We start from the raw sequence: 12,679 nt of genomic DNA, 5'->3' as shown, positions 1-12,679 counted from the left end.
CAAGAAACTGTTGCAATGGTCTGAGTCCATGCTGAAATGGACAACAGCACACCAGACAAGGAACCCGCATTACCACCCATCGTCAGGCAGAGAATATACACCATGTCCTGGAAAGAGGGAAGAAAGATAGAGAACATTGCTGGTGGGAAACTATTTTTGGATGGCCACACAGAGCAACTGGAATTTTGAATTTAATGTTGTAGTTTTGTTTGTTTTGGCTTTATTCTGCTTACTGTTTATATTCATCCTGTATATCCTGTCAGAAGATAAACCAAATTATATCCATCCAACATGTAAACCACATACAATGAACTCAGTACATGAAATGCAATATAATTGCAGTATTTCTGAACCATAAATTAGAAAACTTATCAATTAACTGTACCCTTAAGTTAATTAAGGGTATTAATTAGAGGGTATTATTAGACCTCTAATCTGCAATTCTAATCTGCAATTCGCCACATCTTTTTGACAAAGACGCAAGAGATAACTGAATTACCGTTCAAGGAGTTGGTAATTTGTATTAAATGTAGCCACAGGGTAAAGGGACTCAGAGCTGGGCACAGGATATGAGGTGTGGCCTCCCCAGTGCCCAGCAGAGAGGGACAATCAGAGCCCGGTCCTGCTGCCCACACTGTGGCTGGCACAGACAACCAGGATGCCCCTGGCATATTCCTGACCAGAATCCCTCCCTCCCCACCCAGCCCCCAATCCCTGCAATAGAGAATGGACATTTTCCTTGGCCCTACATTGTTATTAATATTTTTTAAAAACCACACTTTTTATAGTCTTTCACAGTAGCCATCAGAGTAATTTTAAATGGAGTTTTTGCCGTCCTGATGATCTTTCACCAGGAGGTTGGGACTGAGGGCTGGGACCCAGGGTGGACTAGGTGGGAAAAGCACTTTGGCACTTTGACAAAGGAATTCCTCGGGGATGCTTAGGGGAGGAATAAAGGTGGGACAAGAGGTCTCTGGGAGGAACGGTGGCCATGTCCACCAGGCCTTTGTGACCCACGGTGGCATCGTGCCCAGAGGCCATTGTGACACGGGTGCATGTCCTGACCCTCGGGGCTGCCAGTCCCTGCAGTGGCCACTGCCAGGAGAGCAGCTCTCTGAGGAGGCAGCAGCTTCTCTGGAGGCAGCAGCTCCCCTGGGTGATTGTGGCCAGTGTTCACCAGAGCACTACCACAATGCTGAAGGAGGAGGAGGAGAATGCCCACGGCCAGCCCCGTGAGGGGCAGCCACTCAGATCCATGCAGCAAAAGGTGAGGGACAGGGATGGAGGCACAGCTTCCAGAGGGACAGCCCTGGGGCAGAGACAGCCAGGCCGGGCACCAGGCCATGCTCTGTGGAGGGGACAGTGCTGGGATGGGCCAGGCACAGCAATGCCCCAGAGGCAGCGAGCCCAGCTGGGAACCCGGCCCAGCCTGGCTGCTGTGGCCAGCACCTGCCCTGGGGCCAGGCCTGGGCATGCTGGCACATGGGGGACACTGTGCCCACACAGCCACCTCCATCCCGTGCCTCCTCCTGCTTCCCACAGGTGACCCACAGGCAGCCACAGGCGGCACCTCAGGTCACCTGGACGAACAACACGCCTCACAGCAGTGTCACAGGGCCACAGAGACTGTCCGTGTCGGACTTGCTGTCTCTCCATGGCCCTCAGCTGCCACTGGTACCTCCCTGCCAGCTCAGCCCTGAAATGCAAAGAGCAGCCTCTGTGAGGGTCAAGCTGCCCCATCTGCCAGCACCAGCAGCAGGAGCAGCCCCTGGGTTTTCTCCCGGAGGCACAGCACGTGCTGTGGGCCCCGTGGCCAGAGGCCAGCCAGAGATGGTACCACCTTCACCAAGGGGCACTCTGGCTGCTGGTGGGGCCTGGGAAACGCCTTCCCTGGCAAGGAGAACAGAAGGGCTCTGGTGTGGCTCAGCAGCAAGGCAGGGCCATCACCTGCCACCCGTGCAACCCACACATGGCCTGCAGATCCGCACTGGGACCCAGCCGGCTTGGAAGCACCTGGGGTGCTCTGAGATAGAGGAGCTTGTCAAGGTGCAGGAAGGGCATGGGGCCAACACCTGCAGTGACCTGTTGAGAGGCCTGGGCCCATACCTGCGTGAGAACAGGTCCGTCAAGTCCACCTTGAGAACCCCCAAGTGGTTAAGTGCCCGCCAAGAGGCAGAGGGAATTTGTCAGCCAGCCGAGGAAACTGTGCGGCTCAAGCGGCTGTGCCCAGAGGATGAGGAGGCTTTGATGCAGCATCTGCGGAAAAAGAGGGAGGAGCTGGAGGACATGGAAGACAAAGTCCATGAAGAGATGTTTAGAGCCATCTTCTCCTCCTTGGATGTTGCAGAAAGCCCCATGAGGTCCAAGTGCATCCTCAAGGATGCAATCAAGCCTCACCCTGGAGCCAGCTGCAGGCCCCTGGGTCCCACTCAGCACTTGCAGTGTGATCGATGATGCCACAGGAGAGACACAAACCTCCTCAGAACTTGTGTCTCTTGACCAGTTGCTGGCTGAGCTGTGCCCTGTCTGGGACAACTCGCTGTCATGCGATGCTCTCCTCAAGGACTCCACAGGAGAGACAGAAAACAACTCAGGGATTGCACATCCTGACCTGTTGGCAGGCCTGTGCCCTGTCTCTGGTGACTCACCATCCTGCGCCTTTCTAGACGAGCTCCTGGAAATGTGGGAGGAAGGAGAGCTCCGAGACAGAGCAGTGGCAGGAGGGAGTGACATCGAGCCAGAGAGCCCGTTGTCTCTCCCACTGCAAGAGGAGGAAGCAGAACCACCAGCTTCTCCCATGGACAGCGATCCCTGCATCGAGCTGCACAGTGAGCCCCTCCCCACGGCCTCACTCGAAAACCCAAATATGTCTGTGGGTTGTGCCTTGCCTGCTGACCCTGCGGACGAGGCCGAAAAAGCCGGCATGGAGGCTGGCCGTGCCCAGCCTGCCCCTCCCCAGGAAAAGCCCTGTGGAGATGAGCTGCCAGCAGGAGCTTGCCCGGTGCCTGCCCAGCCCCTGGCACGCAGCGTTCCTGCCTGCCCCGCTGGCAGCGCAGCCGTCCCGCAGCCCCCGGCCCCACGGCGATGGCGCTCCATGGCCAAGACAGCCCGGCGGGCTCTGCACCAGCTTTTCTCCTTCAGTTGCCTCAGGGGGCAGCCGGAGGAGTGAGCCCGGGGCCAGCACCAGGATGATGCCCAGAGACACCAGCTCACCCTGAGGATGCCCAGCTCCCAGGGGCAGCAGCAGCTCCCAGAGCTAATGGCAGCAGGGAGAGAAAAACCTGGGGTACACACCGATGGGTGGGTGGGTGGCACCCAAGGCAGGGTGACAAGGAGCAACGTGACACTGCTGGAGAAGAGAGTCTGGACCTGTATTTCGTTCAGAGGGCTGAATCAGCCCAGGCAGTGTGTCAGTGATATCCCGTACCCGGGCCCCAGGGAGGCAGCAGACCTCTCTGTGGAGTGGGTCTGGTCGACATATGGGGCCCTCTGTTCCCCTCAGGAGGGAGTCACCCACCACGATTACCCTTCTGTCCTTTTTGATGTTAGAGGTGCTGATCTGTCTCACAGATGAATCATAACTGGGAGGCTCACTGGGCAGATAATTTTCTTCTAAACCATCTGGCTGACTCTCCAGATCCAGGGGATCATACCGAATCTGTAAGGGGCACTTGGCTTGGGAGAGGGGGTTGGGAGGGATTTTTATTATTACCTCCTCGAGTAGGTACCCACTCCCACTTCCCTTCATCGGCCAGGTGTCCTTCTATAGCCTGACAGTGGGAGGTGTGGGAGACAGCGGGAACCAAGGAGAGCATTGCTGCCCTGCCAGACCTCATGGAACCAAGGATCCATTGTGACACTGCAGGGCCCTGGGGCACCACGGTGCCATTGTGACACTGCAGGGCCCAAGGATCCAAGGGACTTTGTGACACCAGAGGGACATTGTGACACTGGGAGGCCCCATGAAATCATGGACACCATTGGGACACTCTGGAGCCTCATGGAACCGTGGTGACACCAAGTTGTCTGGGGGTGTGGATCTGCTGGAAGGCAGGAGGGCTCTGCACAGGGACCTGGACAGGCTGTGTCCAGGAACCAAATCCAACAAGGTGAGGTTTAACAAGTCCAAGTGCCGGATCCTGCACTTTGGCCACAACAACCCCTGCAGCGCTACAGGCTGGGGACAGAGTGGGTGGACAGCAGCCAGGCAGAAAGGGACCTGCAGGGACTGATGGACAGCAGGCTGGACATGAGCCAGCAGTGTGCCCAGGTGGCCAAGAAGGCCAATGGCTCCTGGCCTGGATCAGGAATGGTGTGGCCAGCAGGACCAGGGCAGTGATTCTTCCCCTGTGCTTAGCAGTGGTTGGGCAGCACCTCGAGTGCTGTGTCCAGTTCTGGGCCCCCCAATTTAGGAAGGACATGGAGGGGCTGGAGCATGTCCAGAGAAGGGCAACAAGGCTGGTGAGGGGTCTGGAGCACAAGTCCTGTGAGGAGCAGCTGAGGGAGCTGGGGTTGTTGATCCTGGAGAAGAGGAGGCTCAGGGGAGAGAAGGCGGTGTCAGGGCACAGGCTGGACTTGATGGTCTCCAAGGTCTTTTCCAGCCTTGCTGATTCTGGGATTCTGTGAAACCACCCTTGGAGCAGTTGCAGAAGGAGCCCTGGGCCTCCTCTTCAGAAGCTCCAGCAGCCCAGGTCCCTCAGCTTCTCCTCACAGCCCCAAAGCCCATCCTGTCAGTCCTGCAGAGCCTCTGCAGCCCCTCCTCACTGCCCAGAACAGGGAGCCCCACAGCCAGACACAGCAGCCCAGATGTGCCCCCCTGGCCTGGGCTGCCTCTGGCAAGGGAGCAGCACGAGGCACTGCAGGAGCCTGCAGACAATTCCTGCAGCACTTGTGGGATGATCCTGCTCCCCAAGGGACGATCCCATGGTGCCAAGTCAGGAACTGGAATGGGGAGCGGGGCCAGAGAGGAAAGGGCAAACAGGGATGGGCTGTGTGCAGGGGAGGGAACAGGGCTGGGCAATGGGAAGAAATAGTAGCAAGAAGATTTAAAAAAAGCAAAGGTGAAGCCAAGGAAACGCTCAGTGCAGTTTGGGGGTGGCTGCCAGGCAGCCCTGTCTCTGAGCAGCAGCGTCTGCAGTGGGACAGGAAACTCCCAGCTGATGGGAACAAAATTTCTGGCTGGCTGCAGAGGCCAGGACAAAGCTGAGTGGTTTCCCTGGCGTCCCCCAGCCCTTCCTGGCCCCAGGGACTGATGGCATTTGTGCTCCCTCAGGTTCATGTCCCCACAGCAGCAGCATGGGGGTGCTCCCGCCTGCTGTGTGCAATGCAAACAGGGGCTCCTGAGCCAGCGCTGCCGTGGCTGTGCCTGCAAGGATGCGGCACCTGTGTGAGCTGGGGGAGAGGCCAGGGCTGCAGAGGGGGGATGTTGTTGGCAGCTCCATCAGGACGCTCTGGGACGCTGCCCTGGGCTGTCCAGCGCACTGGGGATGGATCAGCCCCTGCTCTGCTGCTCCTTCCCGTCTCCCCCAGGGCCCTTGCAGAGCACCAGCCATGCTGTTTGCCCCCAGCCTGCCCACGGCCAGCCTGGGGCTGCTCACGGGGGTTTTCTGTGCTGAGCATTGGCCTGGCCGTGTTCTTGAGAGAGCCTGGGCAAGAAGCCTGGAGCCCCCAGGCCCTGGCCTGAGGCGTCAGCGCTGCCCCAGCAGTGCCCATGGGCTGTCCCTGCTGCAGCCCCGGCACTGCCACCCCCAGGACTGTGCCTGGCCCCGAGAGCACTCAGGCCCTGCAGCAACACCAGGGCCACCAGGGCAGCGGGGCAGGGCCACGGGAGCAGCACTGGCAACACCAAGTGCTGCTGCTGCTGGGCACAGCTGCTGTGCCAGCACTGATCTGCCCCCAGCTCTGCACACAGACATTGCTGCTGCAGCTCCAGAGAAGGCAACAAAAGGGCATCTCTGCAGAAAACTTTGCTGAGACATCCTTTAGTTCCTTTAAAGCCACCGTGAGTGCAGCCCCTCATTGAAACTTTCTGTGGCCAGAGGGAATGTGGAGGGAAAAAAAAGGAGAAATGGCATAAACAATGACATTTCTTTGTGGTCAATATTGCAAAAAAAGTAAAGGAAAGCAAAAAAAAAATTACAACCAAACCAACAAAAAGTATCAAAGATGACTTTTATTTCAAGTGATTTGCATAAACTGGCCAGCAGTTTAATGTTCCTGAAAGCATCCAGTCACCAGTCTCTTCACTGCAGCCTTGAGCTCCTGGTTCCTCAGGCTGTAGATGAGGGGGTTCAGGGCTGGAGGCACCACCGAGTACAGAACTGACAGGGCCAGATCCAGGGATGGGGAGGACATGGAGGGGGGCTTCATGTGAGCAAATATGCCTGTGCTGAGGAACAGAGAGATCACGGCCAAGTGAGGGAGGCAGGTGGAAAAGGCTTTGTGCCGTCCCTGCTCAGAGGGGATCCTCAGCACGGCCCTGAAGATCTGCACATAGGAGAAAACAATGAACACAAAACAGCCAAATGCCAAACAGGCACTAACAGCAATGAGCCCAAGTTCCCTGAGGTGGGATTTGGAGCAGGAGAGTTTGAGGATGTGTGGGATTTCACAGAAGAACTGGCCCAGGGCATTGCCATGGCACAGGGGCAGGGAAAATGTATTGGCCGTGTGCAGCAGTGAATAGAGAAAGGCACTGGCCCAGGCAGCTGCTGCCATGTGGGCACAAGCTCTGCTGCCCAGGAGGGTCCCGTAGTGCAGGGGTTTGCAGATGGACACGTAGCGGTCGTAGCACATGATGGTCAGCAGGGAAAGCTCTGCTGAGATGAAGAACAGAAAGAAAAAGAGCTGTGCAGCACATCCTGTGTAGGAGATGGTGCTGGTGTCCCAGAGGGAATTGTGCATGGCTTTGGGGACAGTGGTGCAGATGGAGCCCAGGTCGCTGAGGGCCAGGTTGAGCAGGAAGAAGAACATGGGCGTGTGCAGGTGGTGGCCGCAGGCTACGGCGCTGATGATGAGGCCGTTGCCCAGGAGGGCAGCCAGGGAGATGCCCAGGAAGAGGCAGAAGTGCAGGAGCTGCAGCTGCCGCGTGTCTGCCAGTGCCAGCAGGAGGAAGTGGCTGATGGAGCTGCTGTTGGACATTGGCTGTGGCTGCACATGGGGATCTGTAAGAACAGTAATCATGGAATAGCTGGGTTTGGAGAGGACTTTAAATATCCTAGCACAGCTTTGGGGCACTTTGTCCCAGTGCCTGCCCAGGGTTCTGCTGCCTGGAGCTGTCCCTGCCAGCAGCTGCTTCCCTGTGCCCAGGGCTGGGCCCTGCCAGTGCTGACAGAGCCCAGCCCAGTTCTGGGGGCTCAGCTCTGCCCTGCAGACCCCTCCCAGCTCAGGCACAGCCCAGGGGCAGCTCTGGCTCTGCAGGCTGTGATGGCAACGTCAGAGCAACCCTGAGGAGGCTGGAAAAGTGACACTGATGCTGCCTCTAAGGGGCCCTCTGCTCATTTTTGTCACTCCTGCTTTAATCATATCTGAGAGAAAACTTCTTTATTTTTCTCAACCGGAACTGGGACATGAATATCTATGTGCAGTGTCCCATCCAAGCAACCTAGAGCAGTAGATTAAAAAACAGGATTTTCCCTTTTTTGTAGCCCATGACTTACTGTGCTCCCTGTATAATCTGCTTGGAAATGTTCTGGAGTTAAAGCCCATGCTGGGAGCAGTCCTGACCAATGCAGCATCCTCACCACACAAGGAGAACATTTCCAAGCCTTACCTACTGTCTCCTTCCACCCACATCTTGTCCCCCAGCGCTGGGAGCAGCTCCCTGGGCCGGCTGAGAGCTGTCCCTGGCAGGCAGCAGAGTCCCTGGCCCAGCACAGCGCCCTGGGCTGCAGGACCCTGCTCTGCAGGACAGCCCTGGGCACCCCTGGCTGCTCTGCACAAGAGATGATCAGAGAATGTACTCACAGGGTCTGTGGGCATTGGGATGATCCAGCTGTAGGAGATCACTCCAGGAGCTGCAGCTGCATTGTCCTGCAGCCAGAGGTTCCTGTGCCAAGGGCTGCCAGTGATTCTGCCCCAGGCACTTCTCAGCACCTTCCCAGCCCTGACTGATGGAAGCTCTCTGTGCCTCTGTGCTGTGCCCGGGCTGGCTGCAGGCAGTGCCCCAGCCCTGCTGGGCTGGGAGAAGAGCTGCTCATCCAGAGAAATGTGCTTTTGAAGCTCTCCTTGGTTACCAGGATCACCCTCTGTGCCAGGAGTCCGGCCCAGCTCAGCAGCACAGACACAGCACAAGGACTTTAATGACCCTCTGGGGCTTTGTGCTCAGGCCCTGAACATCAGGCCCTGAGAGGGAGCTGCAGAAACCTCTCCAGATCTCCAAGTCAGAATCCAACTCCAAAGTTTCTTTGACTTTTAATGGGTCCCACTGAGGGACACGACTGAGAAAGTGTCCCCAGGCCCCAGGCAGAGCAGAGAACTGGAGGCACTGATGACAGGTGGGGACCAAGAGAAGCCAAGTCCTGGTGCCCTGGGGCACAGCAGGCTCTGTGCCACCAAGGGCTGTCAGGAGACACCTTGTCCTGAGGCACTGGGGCCTCCTGGCACAGCCCCAGCCAGGCTGGGCACTGTCAGCCCCTTGTCCTGCCCTCAGCATCCCCCCCTAGCCCACATCCCAGTGGCCTCAAGGATCTGCTGGAAGGAGTCCCTGGGGAGCCTTGCTCAGGAATGGCCCTGGGGGCTCCTTCATGCTCCCAGGGACTGCAGGTTTTTCAAAGCACTTTGGCTTTGGCTTTTGCCTTGGACTCTCTGAGAGCTTTGTGCAATCCTGGCCTCCAATTATCTGCTGTAATTAGTCCCTGGAGAGGCTTTGTCAGGAACAACACTCAGTGGGGCTCATTAATGCTTCAAGGTGCTTCAGTTCTTTTAAGGTACTTGGTGTTTCCCTTTTGATCCAGACTCTGTGAGAGGTTTGTGCAATCATGGCCCCAATTATCTGCTTTAACGAGTCCCTTGAGAGCTTTGTACTGACACTCAGTGGGGCTCATTGATGCTTTGAGATACTCAAAGAATTTAAGTTACTTTGGATTGTCCTTTCCACACTGAGTCTCTGAGAGGTTTTTGTGCCATCCTGGCCTCTAATTCTCTCCTCCAAGGAGTCCATGAGGAGCCTGCATTGGGGATGGACCTCAGTGGCACCCATTAATGCCTTGAGACAGTTCGGGGTTTTCTTCTGACTTTGACTCCTGGAAAGGTTTGTGCAATCTCCTCTTGTGCCCTGAGGTTCCAGGGCTCAGCTCCAAATGCGCCACGATGCTCATTAGGATCAAGTAAATCCTGAGAAGCCATGGCTCTGCCTTGATTCCCCTGTGCTCTAATGTAGTTTATTAAGAAGTTTTCCTTTTACAGTTATTGAAAAATATTTGAAAGAGCTTCTAAGAAATATGTATTCCTATTTTAAAGAGTGTCTTTTATTGCTGTTCTCTTTTGAGAAGAGCTGATTGCTGCATTCTATGATTGATATTGATGTAGGGCCCCTCCTAAGGAGGTCTGGCCAGGTCAGAGAAGTTTCACCTTGAGGTCTGACCCAGTGTGGACAACCTTACCCCACATTCCCCAACCCCATGTGAGAAACAATTTTCACTTTCAAAAATGTATATGGTTTTATTAAGACCTTATCAAAATACAACAGAAGAGTGAATAAAGTAAAGAATACAGCACCAGGAGCAAAGGATTCAGTCACCATGTGCTCATCTACAAAATGGATGTTCTGTCTTTAATACCTCCAGCCCCTCCCAAAATCATGTCAATCCACTCCTCCTTCGCTGTCCAGTGGTGGAGATCACTTTCTTACAGCTTCATTTGAGCTCAGGCGCTGCCATAGTAACAAGCCGACCCTCCCAAATGCCCTGACTACTGAGGGCATCCCGTGATAACAATGCAAGGGGGAAGGGAAAGATAACTATACACCTACACAACTTCTCTTAACATATACTTAATATTCACCCCTTAACTGTGAGAGTCAACCATAGGATTACCCATCTATAACAAACCCCCATTTTATTTTTCTATATGTCATTTTTCTTGAACATTTAATTAAAAAATTCTCTCTCTCTTGAATGAGTCATACTAGCATCTGTTGATGTGGGCAAGGACAGTGGGAACAGGAGAAAAATCTCAGGTTTTCCTTAGACACACTTATTTGGAATGGACAAAAGGGCCTAACAGAGGTCCAGGATGGCTTTGACTCCCATCTATCATGCCTGTGTGGTTGTTACCCATAGTCAGTGTATCTTAGGGGTCCAGAGGCCAGCTCGGTCTCGCCCTCCAGTCCCTGTTGTATTCAAAGACAGTTGGGGAATGACAGTGGTCCGATATGGCCTTTTGTCCCTACCTTACCATAACTACGGGGTTGCTACCCACAGCAGGGCTATTGCCATCTTCTTGGTAGCAAACAAAGGGGTCGTGCCCTCCTTCCTTTGTCTTATTTTCTTAAAGAAGCTGTCCCATTACCTCTTACGGTCCCTTGTGTACTTCCCCTCAACAGGTGCTGGTAATTCTCACCCATTAAAACAGGAAGACAGTTCTCAAACTGGTTGGTGGAAGCTTGACTTTGGGTGTCTTGGTGTTTTTCTGGTTGTCTTTCAGTCTCTGCCTGAGAGTCAGTCTTGTTTCCCCTGGCCTGGATGTTATAGTCCACTCTTTGGGTTCTTCTACTGGGCCTTTAACTCTGTTGGCATGAGTCCATCTGTGGGCATGAGTCCATCCCCACTCTGCAGTTCACACGGCCGATTTGGTGGTGAGCAGACTTGAAAGGGACCTTCCCACTCAGGAGTTAAAGGCTGATCTCTCCATGACTTGATCATCACCCAATCCCCGGGATTAATATTATGGATTCTGAAATCCAGGGTGGCTGTTTGAGGAATTGCCCCTTTATGTCTTAGCCCTTCTAAGGTTTCTGCTATAGACATATTTCTTGGTATTGGCTTCCCCTTCCTCATAGATGGCAACCCTCTGGGGTGAGGTCAAAAAGGGTAACCTAAACGTAATTTCATAGCGTGATACCCCCAGATCTGACTGGGGTTGAGTTCTAAGTCTTAATAAGGACAAAGGGAGACATTTTATCCATGACATCTGGGTTTCAATCATCAGCTTATCTAGAGCTCTTTTAAGAGTTTTATTCATCCTCTCAATGTGACCAGAACTCTGTGGATGCCTTGGAGTGTGTAATTCCCATTTACTCCCAGGGTTTGAACAACTTTTTGCAATATTTTAGAGGTGAAATGAGTTCCTTGGTGCCATGATCTGCTTGTGCGGGGTGTCGTGATGGTTCTTTTCACCGATCCCAAAAGTGCAAAAAGGCAAACAACAAGGGACTATCAGTTAATCACAACAAATGCACCTTTATTAGTGGCCAAAACAGTAAATGCGATAGTGGGGATCAGAAAGGAGAGGAAAGGATAGAGAGAAAGAGAAAAGAGGGGGATGGGAATAGCTACCAACACAGGCGAGATCCTCACTGGTCCGGACGATGGGGATCCGTCTGGTTGTGTCAGGGAAGTCTTTGAAGTTCTGTTTAACTCAGGGGTTCACTTATACTCCTTGGAGGTAAAAAGGGGGGAACATGCAGGACAATGAGAGTCTATTGTAATTGCTGCGGGGGAACAGCTGAGTCCACTGAAACCACCAAAGCAGGACGAACACAATGAAGAATAAGTGCATTGGAATTACTGAAGAAGAACAGGTCTTGTCATTAGTGGTTTCCCCACTCCCTGTGGGAGGGGTCTCAGTCTCAGTCCTTGGGAGGAGGGTTTTCCATCTCTGTCCGTCTGTCACAGTGGTAACGGGGCAGATGAGAGGTCTTCAGTGAGAGACCACTAGAGTCACCCCAAAAGTTCATTCGGCTTCAGGAGGAGAGTGGGCAAATATGCAGTAGGCCGTTCCTTGCTGTGTTCATGCCAGGTCCTTGCCGATTCCTTGCCAAGTCCTTGCCAAGTCCTTGCCAGGCCTTGTTCAGAACAGCTAACGTAACGGTGCAGCAACTGCACCTGCACTGCCGCTCTCTCCAAGCCGGTACTGCAGTGGGGGAAGGGGTTTCTCCTCGTGGCAATAGGTAGGCAAAAGTGGGGGCTTCAGACGGCCTCTTACACTTGGTCTGAATCAATGCTGTTCACCATCCCATATCGGGGAATGATTGATTCTAGAAGTGTTTTACTCACAACATTGGCATTGGCTTTAACCGTGGGTACCGCCTCTACCCAAGGAGTCAGGTTACCTACTATCACTAGTAAAAACTTCCACCGTTGTACCTGGGGAAGCTCGGTAAAGTCTACTTGGATGTTTTGAAAGGGCTGTAAGGCTAGTTCTCACCCTCCCCTGGTGTTTTCCTCATGACCTTCTTATTTACTTGTTGGCATATCACACACCTTTCAGATACCTGCTTAGCTATCCCAAAAATTCCTATGCAGGCCCAGTCCCTTAGAAATTGATCACTTAGCGCTTGTGTACCCCAGTGTGTTGTTCCATGTTTGCCTTCAAGCATTTTCCTGGCAAGGGATTTATTCAACATTTGCCTCCCATCTGCTAATCTCCACTTCCCTTTGTTATCTTTCTTGACTCCTCTTTTGAGGAATTCTTTCTCTTCTGTCTCACTGAATACGGGGACTTCTTTCATTTCTCTCAT

At 53.9% G+C, this 12,679-nt stretch overlaps 1 protein-coding gene and 2 pseudogenes across 1 annotated transcript; 1 reads left to right on the top strand and 2 right to left on the bottom strand.

Annotated features, from left to right (window-relative positions):
- The window catches only part of LOC137464036 (zinc finger protein 208-like), a 1,110,012-nt pseudogene that overhangs the window by 1,082,188 nt on the left and 15,145 nt on the right, over positions 1-12,679 (top strand).
- Positions 1-12,679, bottom strand: part of LOC137464035 (zinc finger protein 850-like) — a 1,110,255-nt pseudogene that overhangs the window by 1,090,850 nt on the left and 6,726 nt on the right.
- On the bottom strand, positions 6,208-7,140 carry LOC137464054 (olfactory receptor 14I1-like). The gene has a single exon (XM_068175372.1). It carries the CDS (start codon positions 7,138-7,140, stop codon positions 6,208-6,210), a length of 933 nt encoding a protein of 310 aa, XP_068031473.1.

This window comes from Anomalospiza imberbis, chromosome 35, assembly GCF_031753505.1.
Source record: "Anomalospiza imberbis isolate Cuckoo-Finch-1a 21T00152 chromosome 35, ASM3175350v1, whole genome shotgun sequence".
Taxonomy (NCBI): domain Eukaryota; kingdom Metazoa; phylum Chordata; class Aves; order Passeriformes; family Viduidae; genus Anomalospiza; species Anomalospiza imberbis.
Note: the sequence above shows the minus strand (reverse complement) of the source record. Positions and strands in the feature narration are given on the sequence as shown.